Genomic DNA, 16,999 nt, shown 5'->3' on the forward strand with positions numbered 1-16,999 from the left:
GGCTAATTTAATTTTGAGCATAATTCCAACAGGCCTAGTCGTTGACTTAGAATATAATTACAGTGTAAAAATACTAAAGTCGGTGCTTACCCAGATTTACAAAGCTCATGACCATATCTGCGTCGTTTAAGAAGGCACTGTCCTGAAAAGTTGCCAAAGGGGGTCCTTGCGTGGTAAACATGGACTTGTACTGGTCCAGAATTCCGTCCACTTCGTTCTTCTCTTCGTTAGATATGGTATTGTACAAATCCAACATGAAGAGTGGCGCAGAGTTATACTTGCCATGTGAAAGATGAGGTCTAGGTCTATGTGGCAGTCCGAGGATGGACAAGATCTCTTTCTGCATTTCTCTTTTTTCGTGCGTCCGTAATCTCCGATGAACGAAGCTCGGATGAACTTCATTGTTGCCATCGAATAAATAATTGCTACCTGCAATAAGGAGCATGCAATAAGAGCTCCACCACAACGCCGCGAAAGCAAACCAACAGCTTGTCATTGTATATCCAGTCTGGAATGAATAGGGTGTTATCTGTCAAGACGTCTGAGTTTTCCCAAGTTGTTGACTAAAAGTTTTTTTGCGTGGCAGTTCTTGTGCGCTCCGACACTTCGCCAAAAAGAAGCGGGTTAAGCTCCTTTGACAGAGGCTCTATCCCTCACGCCATATGAATTATCATCCAATATTAAGGGCTTGAAAGAATTGTCCGAAGTTTTCTTCACTCTTGGATGTCCCCATTAAATCCTCTTTCTGTTTTATTGAAGAAACCATAAAACTTCCGTGAGTCCAACTTCATCCAAATTGCCTCCAATGTTATGTCCCGTTGGAAAATACACTCAAATAACTAAAATAAAGCATCCCGTAGCTGTTTGGACCGTCAGGCTTGCAACTGTGACGAGTAAAGAATACTGCATCAATTTCGTGGCATATGTATGACTCTCCTGTTTTGAAGATTTTCCATAGCCACCGAACACGCAGCAATACTGCCTTGAGTGATTCCTAAATAACGGGAATTAAGCAGGTAGCTCAACGCGTGTAGTCTCAGTACCCGCCCAGTCTTCGCGGAGGAGGAGCTTTCGATGACAATTTAATCACTTCGCACGAAACTGAGGGGCTTTTTCCCCCACAGATATGATTCTCTCAGGTCATCTGATGCATTCTTAAGCAGCATTCCCCGCACAACCTTATGTAACTACGGTTAAAACGGAAACACTTGACGCACAGAGAAAATAAATTAAAAGATGACTCCCACTCTCAGCGTAAATGAAAATTCCCCTTTCATTTCAGATATACACATGTTTTTGGACTGACACAAAAACTCCTTTCAAAGTTTCACGACTGGCATGACTCAACGCGGAGTAGCCAACCGCGAGGCCATCGACATAGGCTACGCTTATTTTCCTGCGTAAGCATGACCCCTAACGATGAAAAGAAAAACAGCAACACTTTTCGGCTGCTCGCACACGCAGTCGGTCATACTGAATGTTTGACTATAGGATTTGTGCTATGCTATGGCAAGTCATTGTTCAAACTCCTGTGCAAACTGGCAAGCTTCCAGTCAGACACTACTTAAGTATGGGGAAGTGTTTAAATCCTTATCTGCCTACAAGTGACTTTCATACAATCTTGTCTATGTACTGGAGGGGGCAGCTTAACTGGGTTGAGTACATAAAGACCTCTATTTGAGTGGATCAGGTGCGGGTCTGAGACCGACTTGTTTGGTGTTGGTGTGTGTATGTGTGTTTGTGTGTGTGTGTCCTTTGTGGAGACAGAACAGAGCAAAGACTCTACGCTGTCTTCTATACTTATGCGCACACACACACACACACACAAACACTCAAGCGCGCGTGCACACACACACACACACACACACACACACACACACACACACACACACACACACACACACACACACACACACACACACACACACACACACACACACACACACACACACACACACACACACACACCATGTTGTGTCTGACAAGCTCAGATTGTTCTGATAGACAGAGTGCTCTTATCTCTGGGGGGCTGGCAATCTTATCTTGCAGCAGTGAAGACCACAGCATCAAAGCCGCAGATGCAAGCCCCCACCCTAGACAACCAAAACCCCCTCTCCCACCCCCACCTACTCCGACTGGCTCCCCTCCAAAACCCAGGCCATCCAACACCACTCCAACTTCCACAGCCACAGATGCTATCGGCCTCCATGCTCCAACAATGTGGTGAATAATGAACTAAAAATAAAGCTTAAAACTTAACTTTTTAAAAATGGTGTATTTGCCATACGTTTTAAACATAGCATTTCAAAAAGACCTTTTCTTTTTTTTTCTTTTTAAACTCGAGGATCTGTGTCGCATTTTGTATCCCTCCAGGAAGCTTATTTTTAGAGGCGCAGCGCAAAAAAAAGTGCTGATATGAATCTAGTGAAGCGACGTGGAGGCAGTTGTAGGAAGCTGGCGGAGAACAGCCAAAAGCTGAGCCCGACCTCGGAGAGAACAATCAAGAAGCCATGAATCTCGATCCTCTGGCTGACCCAGATGACAGTTATGATGAGAGAGACGGGGAGAGAGAGGGCGATAAAAGAGAGGAGTTCAGGGTAAACAAGGAGAAGAGCTGTACAGGAGCGTGTGCGTTCTATAAATGTTACAGTATGTCCCCAACTGTGACCATTTCTGCCATAGATATATATACGTCTAGATGTATATATATCTATGGTTTCTGCTCTCACCCTGTCTCCTTCTGTTCTGTACGCTTACGAATTGTCTTACATAATGTCGCTATACACACTCAAACCTCACAATACATTTCAAACCCCTTTCCATCACATCTCATAGGGGATGAGCTCAATGGCGTACTGTATTTTCACTAACATGCTGTAACTCACTCAAGTGTGTGGACATCTTTACAACTGGGGCTCTGTCTTCTCCATGGGTCTAGTCTACGTTGTACTGCAGTCTAGCGCAATACAGTATCCTATACATCACAGAACACACTGCTGATGTCACTGATAGCCTTTAGCTGCTAAACTCAATGGAGGTTACATACAGAATCCCTTCAAGTGAAATATGCAATTAAGCTAAGCAGAGGAGGTCAAACAAGTAAAGTATTGTGTTTATATGCACTGTGTGTGTGTGTGTGTGTGTGTGTGTGTTTGTGTGTGTGAATACGAGTGTGCACAAATTGCATTACTCTAAATATGTATGTGCTTACATGTTACTGTGTGAGGATGTGTGTATGAATGTGTACATTATAGTGTGTGTGTGTGTGTGTGTGTGTGTGTGTGTGTGTGTGTGTGTGTGTGTGTGTGTTTATCAGCTGACCCAGTGTAAGGAAGCAGGGGCCCTCCGTAAACAAGCGACTGGAAGTCCTGTCATCATGGCGTCTAGACGGAGCCTCTTCACCCTAATTAACAGATACATCGTGGGTCACCGTAAACATAACACATACGCACACATACACAGAGAGGAGTATTACTGGGCCAAAAATCGTTCGCTACATGGGTCCACCCTAAATATTTTAATGTTTTCTCTCCTTTAATCTCCTTTTCACATACACACACACACTGACAGACACAAAAAAATTACAGTAAGCAAGTAGAGCTCTCTGGGTTTGGTTTATATATATGCAGTATAATTGTGAGTTCACACACTAATTATGTGGTCATAACCATCTGTGTGTCTATACACACATACACCCAAACTCTGAAACATCCACACAGTCTCTCTATCACACACACACACACACACACACAAACACACACACACCAAAGTCATTGTCATTACATGCTGGCCTCCTGTCCCCTCTACTTCAACCACAGCCCACACCTGACTTCGCAGCCAGCCAAAACTCCTTTGGCAGCCCTCCTTACTTCCCTCTCTCCCTCCCTCGTATCCCTCCCTCCCTCCCTCCCTCCCTCCCTCCCTCCCTCCCTCCCCTCCCCTCCCCTCCACTCCCCTCCCCCTCTCTCCCCCTCCTTCCCTCCCTCCCTAACTCACTCCAGTTCTGTTCAGAGTCGGAGCTTAATGCTGGTACTTTTGATGCTGTGGTTTCCGGGCTTTTGATTCCCAGACTTTGCCAAACACCCTGGGTTTCTCCTCCCACCCATGTTCTTTGATATGAGAGGATCACAGTCAAATGGCCGGGACAAATAAGGAGCAGGTGACTTTTATGGTGGGCTGGTGTGCCTGTCTGACAGACACCTGGGACATCTTTGGAGGGAGGCTAAAGGATCTGTGTGTGTGATGTCACTGGGATTGTTATTTCTATGGCCTGTCGGAAAAACAAGGAGACAATCGCTTATCTCTACAGGAGAACCTTGGATGGTTCTATGAGAAGCAAATGTATAGTTCATTTCTGTGTGTTGTTTGGGTGTCTTACATACAGTCTTATACATTCAGAATGAATTCTGGCCATCTTAACATCATCAATTAACCAACAAGGCTCAAAGTAAAGATTATGAGGAATAATTTAACAGTTGTAACCTGAGTTTTGAAAAAACATGAATTTGGAAAATGGAACAACTATTATTCCCATAATGCACCTGTGGAACACACTCATCAGGAGAACTTCCCTCCTCGGCCGACCCCTGAGCTGAACTTGGTCGCCCCGGCAACTGACTCAGCTCGGATGACAGGCAGGCCGTGATCCATCTCGTACTGCATGGCGTCTGTGAAGGAGGCGGCATTGAAGGTGGCGTGGTAGGCAGAGGCCCGGTCGGCACGGAGACACTGCTGTGGAAAGGAACTGATCTGTTCCGCCAGCTCCATGGCAACCTGCAACGCTGAGATACAGTAGAGGCAAGGTTACTGGGGTGACCAAGTGTTTACAAACAGTCAGTGATCTAACACACAAATAAAAACATTGTATAAAAACATGCATTGCACATGTACACATACATAATACTGGTACAAACATTTGTAAATGCTCAGGAGAAAGAGGTTGAGTTGAGGTTGGGGGGGGGGGGGGGGGGCAGTCATCGTTCTGTAACAGTTTAATTCATCATAAAAATATGAAGAAGATGGGGGGGGGGCACGTATCTACTCCTATGTAATTGTTGGACCATTGCCATAATGGGCACCATTGTTATCACAAACGAAACACAAATGCACAATTAACTATCTAACAGAGCAGCAGAGGAACAGATAGAAATTGAACAAAAGAATGAATCAAAAGGAGGGAACGAGAAAGACAGAGATAAACAGAAGGAGCAAGCCTTGGCTATCTTCTCGCTCTTCGACCAGGATGAACCCATTTTGTTCAAGGTTGCACATGAAAGGACTGGAAAAAGTCCAAATCTCCTATGGAAACTGTACTGATGCCCGACTTTTGATGCTCAAGTGCTTCTCTTTAAGCTATCTCTCTCTGTACCCAGCTATCAGCCCCTGAGCCCAATTAGCCCAGCTTGGCTGTGGCTGTGAGAGCCAGAAAGAGCCACTTCCACAATGCATTAGCTTAATCTACTCATGTCTTTTGAAGAATTCTGGCCGTGAGAGAGAAAGAGAGAGAGAGAAAGAAAGAAAGAGGGAGGGAGAGGGGAGAGAGAGAGAGAAAGAAAGAGAAAGAGACGGAGAGAGCAGGCATGGGAAAGAAAAAGGCATTTCTCAAAATGCATGACCACTGTTTGCCAGTGAATTCATGCATAAATAACTGAATAAAAATCTCTCATATGCTACTGACATGCATTCATAAGCATGCTTATGAATTCTAATGTGAGCTTTACATATTTTACGTCAGTTTTTATTAAAGTTTGAGTTGTACAAAGTGGATATGACCCTGTCGGCATGAAATTGGGGCTGTGCCACTAAGAAACAAGGTAAAAAAGAGAGAAAAGTAATTACTTCATAGAATATACTGTATATTAACAGCTTAGTTCCAAAACACTATATCCTCCATTTCAATCAGTGCAATTGCAATTTACTCAATTCAAACAGCAAAACTGCTATTGTATTAATATTACCGGAAACACGCAATTAACATATTCATGTTTTTAAAAATGCAAATAAAGTCTTTTGGAACGAAACTCTATTATGTTCATTTTGCCATAAAGCAACTTCTTAAAGAGCGAAGGATTGCATCAAGGTTGCAAAGCAAACAGAAAAGAAAAATGTGTCAACTTTTTTTGACAGACAAACATTTCAGAGTCAGTGTTCAACAGTGATTGACACGATTTGAAGCTTTATTTTTCAGCAGTCCGACAATTTTGCATGTAAAATAAAAAAAAAAACTAAGTGCAGAATCCATTATAGCCAGTCCATTATACACCTCCACTCCTTACCTGTGCCATCCGGCACCACTCGATTGGCCAGCCCGTAGGCTAAGGCTTCCTGCGCTCCTACTGGGCGGCCAGTCAGTATGAGGTCCAGAGCGCGGGACAGGCCAATCAGCTGGGGCAACCGCACTGTGCCCCCATCAATCAGAGGTACACCTGGGAAAGGAGGAGGAACAGGTGTCACTCACAACCCTCCGACACACATTCATAACATGCACGGTCTACACACTGGATAGGTTTTTGCAAGTGAGAATCTGATTATGAATGTGTGAGTGTGTGTGCGCATGCGTGTGTGTGTGTGTGTGTGTGTGTGTGTGTGTGTGTGTGTGTGTGTGTGTGTGTGTGTGTGTGTGTGTGTGTGTGTGTGTGTGTGTGTGTGTGTTGAAGCACATGCTCTTATTCTACTATAGGCACAAGGAAAATGTCAGGTGGCATGAAAATGGCAATGCCACACATGCAACACAAAAACAAATACACATATACATACACACACACACACACACACACACACACACACAGACACACACACACACACACACACACACACAGGATCAGTCTTCACTTGTCTGTAAATCAAGACATTTAGATGTGTCCAGGGCTTAAAGCTTTAGCAATTTATCACTGTTGCATCCACTACAATCCCCCCAGGCAGGTACCACCCACGCACCTTTGTTCTAGGGAGTGTGTGTGTGTGTGTGTGTGTGTGTGTGTGTGGCGGAGAGTATCCACAAATTCCTTCCAATCATAAATGCGCTCACTTGACCAGTCAGCCAAACCTATTTAACTGGGGCAAAGGTGTGTGTGTGTGTCTCTGTGTGTGTGTGTGTGTGTGTGTGTGTGTGTGTGTGTGTGTGTGTGTGGCGTAGGGGGGTGTTCTCCTGTGAGACACAGTTATGGAAATAATGTAATTCTATTCGCACTTCCCGCTACATTCTCCAAAGACTTTTCAAATAAATCAGATTTGAATACAGCCAATTGCCTGCCACTTGTACATCTGCAAGCGATCGGGAGGCCTGTGTTGTCCGACACTCAACACATGGAACCCTGACAGACGTTCCGGAGTGGTTTTCAAACGTGGGAGTCCCTCTGTCAGTGAGTCCATCTCTCTCTCTCTCTCTCTTTCTTGTTCCCTCTATTTCTATCCTCCTCCTTTCACTACCTCTCTCTACTCTCATCCCCCTCTTTTGTTTACTTCATTATTTGTCTAGCAACATGTCAATGATGTCTTTCTTTTCTCCTGTTTCTCTCCCTATCCCTCTCTCTTCCTCAATTCAATTGAACATGCTTTATTGGCCCGACAGCCTGTGTACACTCTTTCACTCTCTCTCTCCTTTCTCTCCTCTGTCTCTTTAGTCCTTCCATTACAAGTGAAGTCCTCAGAGAGAGAGAGAGACAGAGAGAGAGAGATAGAGAGAGCGAGCACGCTCTTAGTTTTTGGGAGAGGTCTGGATCAAGATTGGTGTCGAGAGTTCGGAGGCGGCCAGCCCAGAGCTGCTGGCTGTGAGAAAAGTGCTCAGAAATGCCGTCGGGACAGGAGGGAGGAAGAGAGAGTGTGGAGGAGTGGAGGACTAGATGCATTCACTGCTAATGGAACAGTGCTGCTAAAAAATGTGTGTACTTGATAGACATGTGCGTGCATACACACACATGCGCACGCGCGCACACACAAACACACACACACACACACACACACACACACACAGACACACACACAGACACACACACTTCAGCGTCTGCCACAGAGAGTCTGTTCCTCTGTCTCTCCACTGTTCCTTGTCTATCCAATCAAGCAGCTCTCATACCTTTGTGTCTTTCAACACATGCTCTGCACTCTTTCTCTGTCCCTGCAAACATCTATCTCTCCCTTTTCCCCTCTCTCACACACACAGACAGACACACACACACACACACACACACACACACTCAATTCAATTCAATTCCATGAAGCTGTATTGGCACGAATGTCACAGTAGCATTCCCAAAGCTCACAAACAAATATATAAAAAAAATTATGTACACATGCACATAAAAAATAACTCTCTCTCTCCTGTCCTCTGTCTTCCCTTTTTGCTTCTTCCTTACTTTCCCTTCTCTTTTTCTCTCAGCAAAAGCTCTCCTCTTCTTCCCCGTCCCTCCAAACTTCTCTTTCTCTCTCTCTCTCTCTCTCTCTCTCTCTCTCTCTCTCTCTCTCTCTCTCTCTCTCTCTCTCTCTCTCTCTCTCTCTCTCTCTCTCTCTCTCTCTCTCTGTAACACTCTCCAGTTGTGCCAAGCCACAGCTCTGGGAGCAGCGAGGGACTTGAGATGCTTCAGACTTCTGCTCTTCCCCGCAGGCCCGGGAGCCTTGATTAGATTACAGCCAGCGGCAGCCAGCAGCCAAGAGCCACGCGAGGAGCCGTGGTCCAGGCCTCTCCTGCACGTCCTCGCTCCGCTATCACCTCCCCCACCCCCCCCACCCCGCCCCGCCCCCCTCCGGCTCTACCAGCAGACACTAGGCCTGGCCCCTGGTCTCTCTCTCTCTCCGCCAGCCTCAGAGCCGCTGCCATCAGCGCTGTCAGGTGCCGGAAAGACTCCTCTTATCCGGCACCCGTCTAGAACACCCCCCACCCCCCCCTCAAACCTTCCTCAATAGGCACACATACCTCCCTCCTCACACACACACACACACACACACACACACTCACAGATAGCCCCCCACCATCCTGTCTCGGATGTGTCCTGTTTGCCCTGATGCGGTGGCAGACCCCGCTCCCTTTGTTCTCTCTGGGAGGGGAAGTATGTGTCAGGCAGAGTCTCTTCCAGCCAGCCAGCGTCTCCAGTACAGGCCCGAACCTCCTCAAAACCAAGAGATGCACAGCGGGAGTGAGGGACACCAAGGGAGGCTCGCAGCCTGGACTCGTTCCACACAGGTTACGGTTACAGGGAGAAAAGGAAAATATTGTGGATGGGGACGCATTCCTGCGGCGGCAAAATATGACGGTCCTTGACAACTTGATGTAGGTTCACTGCTTCTGGGAAAGCGGTAAAGGTAGTCTTTGTGTGACATTTCTTTTAGCGTCTACAATTCATTTCGGAATAGGTATGTAAAGCACACAAATCAAGAGTTTAAGTTCAGCACACACCAATATTGTTTACGAGGCACAGTAGACTGCATAAAACCAACTTGCAACAGCACATGTTAATGCAGTATTTATTAGGAAGGTGAGCCTTTCAGTGTATGCATGTGCAAAACAGAACAGATCAAAAATTCAGCAGCACCGTATCTTTTTTTGGCCAAAGCCCAAAGGACAACCGGTCATTCTTTCTTCTCGTCCTTCTTCCAGAGATAAAGAGTCTTCACCCATCCGTTTGGGAGCGTGTAGAACCCTGCGGGTAGTCCAGGGCAGGGTTATGCTTTCCTCCCCTGTCTCTAACTCTCTCTCTCTCTCTTTTTCTCTCTCTCTCTCTCTCTCTTTCGAGCGCGGTGTCGGGGGGTTCCGGTATCAGTGGAACTTCAAAGCCTCGACTTCCACAATGGGCTCCCAAGAGACTAATGCGATTACAACAGCGAGGATTAGAGAAGAACCGACACGAACCGCGGCGAGCGAACGGATGGATGGGGAGATGAGAGAGAGGAAGAAGAAGAAGAGAGAGAGTGCGAGAGCGAGAGAGAGAGAGCACTCCCTAAAACCCCACTTCGGGAACGCTGTCAAGACCTTATCGGAAGCGGAGAGGGTCTTAATCTCCCGCTTGCACAACACGGCCAAACACGTTTGTGTCCGATAAGGTCCTAATGCATCAGCCGGGATGTAACCGCGCGAGGAGAGCGGACAAGCCAAGGCACGTCGTATCAGCCCGGCCCAAGAAAAGGACGAGGAAATAGCTGCTACAGCTCTGAGAGTGAAATCAAAAGAGCTTGGGAGTGATTCATGTTGCCGGGGCCTTTCCAGCTCCTATCTAATAACCTATAGTAGTCAGCCTAATAACTTGAAGTGAGGTGAGGTTTTCAATAAATGCAGGCAGTTGGCAACTCGATTGCTGGTGTGTGAATGTGTGTGTGTGTGTGTGTGTGTGTGTGTGTGTGTGTGTGTGTGTATGTGTGTGTGTGTGTGTGTGTGTGTGTGTGTGTGTGTGTGTGTGTGTGGGCAAGAGTGTGCCTGTGCAGTGTGTTAGGTTGGGGTGTATGAGTAAATGGGTGGGTCTGTGTGATGCGTGTGTGTGTGTGTGTGTGTCTATACAGAGTATACGACCCGGAACCCTCTCCTGTGTATTCGTCGGACCACCCTGTGCAGTGGCGTCTGTGTGCTCTGCAGGTGTCTTTCCGACTGGAGCCCTCGCTCCAGTACGCTGCTGGGCTGGGGTGGGGTTCCTCCTCTCCTCTCCACTCCAAGTGTGTGTGTGTGTGTGTGTGTGTGTGTATGTGTGTGTGTGGGGGGGGGGTTCCTCCTCTCCTCTCCTCTCCACTCCAAACCCCAGGCCTCATCTCCAAAGGGCTTATGTTACGTTGCGTCCGGCCGGTCGGCACATGTATATGGCACGCATACACCCCCTCCTCCACACACACACACACACACACACACACACACACACACACACACACACACACACACACTCACCCCCACCCCACCTTTGGCAGTCTCGTTTGCACTACACACCCCATCCATCTCGCTAATTGGGGCTGCGAGTTGCGGCCGGGAGACCATGCCAACTTCCTCCGCCGCATCCAGCTAGGAGGTCCGCTGCCGCCGCTGTGGCCTCCCCGGCAGGTCAACCACCCTGACCACCGCCTGGTTCTGGCTCGTCCACACACACACACACACACACACACACACACACACACACACACAGAGGGGAGATTGGGAGGGGTGCAGGTAGGTGTGCTAACAGCCATAGCGTCTGCCAGGCCATCCCGGCCTCTCACCCTCGCTGTGGCGTGCGTGGCGCTTGATTATTTCTTGAGCAAATAAATGTAAGGAGTGTGCTCCATAAGGACACAAGATGGGTTGTTTTTGGGGTCGATCCCAACATCTGAAATCCAATCTAACACCCATTTCTCAGGGCCGGCTAAACAGATGCCAACTGTGTGATGTGATACTTCACCCCAAAAACAAATGAAATTAGCCTCATTTGAGAAATGAACTGAGGACGCACAGATGACAGATGTCTTCTGCCGTACATGTAGACCTTTAATTGTCCACGCTTCAACGTCTCCCATTTCCATCACATTATAATTCTGTTCCAAGTACATTGGGTCATGCTAAACAAGCACTGCATACTGTCTCTCACACTGGCCACGTCACTGTTTCCTTCTCCCTGGTGGTCTAACTTAACCTCAAATAATGCTTCAATCTGCCAAGAGTGTACACAGTCACTGCTAAGTAATCAAATTGATTCCCCAACCATTGATCGCTGCCCCATAGGTCCAGTCATTCATAAATAAATAAATAAATAAAAAACTGAAAAGCTGGCTGCTTTCCTTAGTGCTAAGCAAACTGTATCATCCTTGCAATGCTGCTGTTGTTATTATGGGCAAGCTGCTGGCTTCTATACTGTACTGTGGCTAGGCACCATTGTTCTGCAGACCTGCACACTGCTTTTCCTTTAGGTTAAATTAACTGCTATTGTTACTTTATTTGTAGCCTATGATTTACTTAACTTTCAATAAAACATCTATAGATACATAATAAATATACCCACACATATATCTGAGACCTTTCCACGGCAGGCGCTGCGCCATGGTGCATCCTTCTGCAAAGCTGCAGGTTGTTCCCAGCGTGCGGCCTCCCCTCAGCTGCCTCCCCTCAGCTTTAGATGAGAGGCCTCAGGTTTAAGAGCCGCTCTTGACAGGAAACAGATTTGCAGCGGAGGCTAATGCTCGGCCACATCAGACGGCCATTGGACTTCTCGAAGCTTGGTCTCGTTTTCTTCTCTTTTTTCTCCCCTCCTTCTTCTTTTTCGTTTTGCGTTTTTTTTTTCTTCTTTCTTTCTCTTTTACCTCCTCAGACCACAAGGGATTCCCTCGGGCAGTTCCCATCTGTGTCTCGCTGCAAACGCTCGCCAAATTTAACTGTCAAAACAGGATTAAGGAAAATCTACCAGGGGGATCTGAAAATAAACGTTTGCCAACCACAAGAGAGCACAGCGAGAGAGCGGGAGCGAGGGAGCACCATTACTTTTGATGAATGGTGTTTAAGCTTGCGCTTAGCACTGCGGGCTCGCTGCTGTTGCGCTGCAGGAAACGGCTTGCTTTAGATAGAAGGGAGCGAATGGATGGTGATGGGAGGACAAAAAAAGGTGTGTGTGTGTGTGTGTGTGTGTGTGTGCGTGGAGGGGGGGGATATACTAGTGTACTGTATGCCTCCACTATTAAAACAGCCATTCTGACAGTGGTGAAACGCCATGCTAATGCATTGTTCAGCACTTAGGGAGAGCTGTAGGGTGGGGCATCATTGCTGACAGAAGAGAAGTGGACAGTAGACACACGCAAAACCATAAGTGGGGAGAAAAAAGCTTTGAACTTTTCAGAGCATACACTGATGCTGAAAACAAGAAGACTTGAGGAACACCCAGAGAGTCTTTTCAGCGAACAAGGCAGGTGGCAGGTGCCAAGTGGAAGTGTTTACACTAGACTGTGTTGTTTACCCAAGTTTTCCACTGTTTGTAAGGAGCTGCTGTGAGACTGCAACAGGGCGCTTATTCTCACTGAGAATGACACTCTAAATTAAGAATGACTGTAGCACTGCCGTCACAGTGGAAAAGTAAGCTGCCCTGTCGTCAACCTGAGCCATTGTTCTACGGCGCACATCAAAGAACATGACGTTGTTCCTTGTCATGTGGAACACGCCCTCTTTTGTTTCAGTCCAGCATGGCCCATTGGCATATCTTCTTTCAGTACACACTAGGAGATTCCAGTAAGCTTTCGAAAAGAACAGTTCCAGGACACAGAAGAAGTTCATGGCCTTTTCAGAGTTTTTTTCGCCAGATCGAGGAGAGATAGGGTGAGAACTAACTTGCCAAGTCATGAGAGGCCTCACAGAAACCCAACCGCGTAGCAAGAAATACGAGACAAGCTTACAAAAATTAAGACGTGCCACAGCGCGAAGTCTGAGAGCTCATCCCAGCTCTCCTCTAATTTGCACTGAGTCTCAGGGTAAATCAGTCACACGGGTTTATCTGCCCCCCCCCCCTACCACCAACTGAGCCCTTGCCACCCCACAAGAAGCTGCCGCCGATTCTGTGGCGTCTCCAAACCCCTGGCGACGTCGGTAAGCGCAGACACATTGGTGGTGTGGCGACGATGGTGGTAGTGGTGGCAGGGAAGGAGTCAGACTTTTTCTAGCCGAGGCCATGCCAGACAGTCTGAGGAGAAACGGAACGGAGCGGCAGGTCGCATCGCCCTCGTCTGGTCTGGTGCGGTGCCGTCAGACGCCGGGCACTGCCAACCGAGCCCTACTTAATTACAGACGCAGAACGATAAGCCTGCTAGTCTTCTGCAGAGCCCGGGCAAGAGAGGGAGAGAAAGAGAGGGATTCTGCCTGGGCCCTGACAGTAAATTACAGCACGGGCGAGCGTATTTATAAACACTGCGGTTGTATTTTTAGGGACGAGAGGAAGGAGGAATACACACTGAAGGGGGAGGGGGGGGAAGAAATGCGTGCGAAAACTCTTTCCACTTCCTCTCTGCGGCTATCAGGATAACAACTAGCGGCTTAACTTAGGCCCATAAAAGTGTGAAGACTAGAGAGGGAGGGAGAGAAAAAAGAGAGGGAAAAAAGAAAGAGAGTGGTCAGATGCGAAAAGCTGGACAGGCCTGTGTGTGTGTGTGTGTGTGTGTGTGTATCTGGGTCATGGGGCTAGCGAAAAGAAACGCTCCAGTTCTCGAAGTCCTCAGTGAGAGGTGAGGGAGGATGCAGCGACAGGTGCAGCTTGAGATTGGAAAACACGATCTGGACCTGAGGCCATACCAACACACCCATGTGTGCATTCATATTATACACCAACACACACACACACACACACACACACACACACACACACACGCACACACGCACACATGCACACACGCACACACACACACACAGTAGATGACCTGTACTAGGAGTTTGACTATGGGAGGTCAGTTAATAGAACTCAAACAAAACTTCACTGTCTAGAGAACAGCGGGACATTGTACATGATGATGTAATGCAAAAACAAATAGAATAATAGTCATTACCTTCACCAGGGTCTATGTTTAGTCTGTCTGTTATCATGCGAAAACCACCGGCTTGATCTTTATGAAACTTGGTGGAATGATATAGCATGGACCAAGGAGGAACCCATTACAGTAATTTCCTGTGTATTAGCTGCATTGTGTATAAGCCGCAGAACAGTGTTTTAGGCCAGTTAAAAGAAACAAAGCCACATCAATACCATATTAACTGCCCCCATGTATTAACCTCATAGCTGAAGAAATGTTCGCAAAATCAATGTATAAGCCGCGGCTAATAGTTTAAAAAAATCACGGTAGATTTTGACCGGATCCCACTAACATGGCACTGCGGAGTATAGGGTCTACAACACACTCACCAAATCTCCTGCAGAAGACCCCCATGATGGCACTCTCCTCCACCACCCTCAGGTCAGCCAGCAGGGCCAGCTCCATCCCCCCGGCCACCGCGTAGCCACTGACCGCAGCGATGAGTGGCTTGGACAGCATCAGCCTGGACGGGCCCTGAGAGAGGCAGGGGTTTACAAGGCCACAATGTAACATGGAAATGTGTTACTATGAGGTGAGATTGAAATTAGCATGCACATCCCAAACTGCTATGTTTTGCATCAATTTCGCAAAAAAAGAAAGAAACAAAAAAAAAAAAAGCATGCCGCTCCAACAACAAAGGAGACCATTCTCCATGATCTAGATGCCTTCCTCAACTGGAATTACTTAAAGACTACTCTGGCAGGAGTATTGATTGTTGTAGTATTAATTGTCACCTAAGGCCTCTCTTCTGCAAGGCAGCTTGAATCTAACAATGTAATTGTTGTAAGTCGCTTTCGCTAACAGCATCTGCTAAATGAATAAATGTGAAGAATGTGTATGGCGTGACAGCTCCGAATTGTCGTGTTTAAAGTTGTTCAGAATGGGCATTTCTACCTAACTTCCACCAGATTCAGCCTGCCTCTCCTTTCAGAGAACACACAAAATTATTAACAGGCAGGGATGCGTAACTCTTTGGAGGCTACTTGCCCTCTTGCTCAGACTGATTGTGTTTTCATGTTTTTGTTGCATTTACAAAGCCAAATACAGCTCTTCAAACTAAGTATGTTCAAAACGAAAACATTTTAGTAGAACAACCAGCTTTAATACCAAATGATTCTTCACTAGAGCTGTGTCTGAACGTCTCAGACTATAACGCAAGATCGCAATAATTTCAAGACCCAGTAAGTGTTCTGGGAAAACTTGCAGTCTAGGTGTCATAGCTTCACTAAATGTAATAAAGAATATATCAATGCCTTCTATGAGTGTGCTGAGTGCTCAAAACAAGACAAAACCCCTCAAGAGGTGAGGATCACTTCCCTGGAGTCAATATAAACCGTAGATCTACAACGTCTGACCGTCGCAGCCTCCCAAGGACCTAGGAACCAGTTCCCAAAAATGTGTGGTTGACAAAAAATAATATGCATCTCTCATATGTCTCAGGGGTGAAAAAATAGCAAATACATAAGCCTTCTGTGGCGAATTAGGGCAGCCATTACAAGACTTCAGTCAATAATGTTGGATTCATGTTGACACAGATTGTCACCACATATCACAAACCATCTAACATGCCACCACGTCACAAACCGTGCCTGACAATGCTGATTAACACAAAGCGTCAGTTTGGAATTTTGGTTGAAACTAGTAATCTAACTACCAAAAAAGCTTCACAAATGCCAGAAACAGCACAGCTGGCACGGATAAAAGTCTGCTAGCATACTAACGTCTTTTGGCGATATAGTCGATGATTGTTGCTTTCCCACATTGCAGTGGGCGGCGTGATTCACTCTGGACCACAGATCTATAGCACATAATCTAGACAACTATTCGGAACAGGTGTGTTTATCCATCCTTCACACGACCATATATACTGTATACCATGAAAATGTATTTGAAGATGATACCAGAACTAGTAAAAAAAATGCAAGCTTCAAAATGGTACATACTGTCTGTTTAAAACTATGTTTGGTCTTTCTTTTTTTTAATCGTCATGTATAATCTCAGCACTTTGAGTCAACTGTTTTTTTTTTTTTTTAAATGTGCTTAAAAATAAAAATGACTTGACTTGCAATGGTGGTGCAATCAACATGACAGACGCAGACAGCTTCATACCTGACTGTGCTGTGAGTGAGACACAAAAGGAGACAAGTTTAGGCTGATGTTCCTACCATAGGCCCGGGACCTTTAGTGACATCTTGCTCCAATTTGAGGGAGGCAGAGTGATGGGCCAGCTCCTTCAGATCATAACCAGCACAGAAATTCCCTCCTGGAAGAGACCACAAAATTACTAAGTATGGCAGCTGGAAACCGAATAGGAAGGGGGGGGAGGCAGAGGATGAAAAAACAACTGGTTACAAAGAAAGAAAAGAGAGAAAAAGAAAGAAGGAAAGAGAGAATGAGAGAGAGAATGAGCGAGAGAGAGAGAGAGAGAGAGAGAGAGAGAGAGAGGCAATTTAGAAATGGATATAAGGGCTTCAGAGGCTGGCACCCAAATGGTTTTCTTCCTTAAGAGCCGAGC

At 46.6% G+C, this 16,999-nt stretch overlaps 2 protein-coding genes across 3 annotated transcripts in view; both read right to left on the reverse strand.

Moving 5' to 3' along the window:
• bmp6 (bone morphogenetic protein 6) overlaps nucleotides 1–989 on the reverse strand; it is a 39,396-nt gene extending 38,407 nt beyond the window's left edge. The window contains exons 1-2 of the mRNA XM_062520626.1: nucleotides 968–989; nucleotides 91–884 (exon numbers count right to left, since the gene is read on the reverse strand). Of these exons, the coding sequence (XP_062376610.1) occupies nucleotides 91–496 (406 nt within the window). The 5' untranslated portion in view covers nucleotides 497–884; nucleotides 968–989. The remainder of the gene's footprint in view (nucleotides 1–90; nucleotides 885–967) is intronic.
• A 2,389-nt stretch (nucleotides 990–3,378) lies between these two features.
• Nucleotides 3,379–16,999, reverse strand: part of zgc:101569 (uncharacterized protein LOC449822 homolog) — a 21,091-nt gene continuing 7,470 nt past the window's right edge. The window contains exons 3-7 of one of the 2 annotated variants that reach the window (XM_062521119.1): nucleotides 16,650–16,747; nucleotides 14,814–14,958; nucleotides 6,276–6,425; nucleotides 4,542–4,781; nucleotides 3,379–3,403 (exon numbers count right to left, since the gene is read on the reverse strand). In XM_062521119.1, coding sequence (XP_062377103.1) covers nucleotides 4,558–4,781; nucleotides 6,276–6,425; nucleotides 14,814–14,958; nucleotides 16,650–16,747 — 617 coding nt within the window. In that variant the 3' untranslated portion in view covers nucleotides 3,379–3,403; nucleotides 4,542–4,557. Of the gene's footprint in view, nucleotides 3,404–3,987; nucleotides 4,782–6,275; nucleotides 6,426–14,813; nucleotides 14,959–16,649; nucleotides 16,748–16,999 lie in introns of those variants that run through there. The other variant, XM_062521118.1, reaches the window with a different exon arrangement.

The sequence above is a fragment of the Sardina pilchardus genome, chromosome 19 (genome assembly GCF_963854185.1).
Source record: "Sardina pilchardus chromosome 19, fSarPil1.1, whole genome shotgun sequence".
Taxonomy (NCBI): domain Eukaryota; kingdom Metazoa; phylum Chordata; class Actinopteri; order Clupeiformes; family Clupeidae; genus Sardina; species Sardina pilchardus.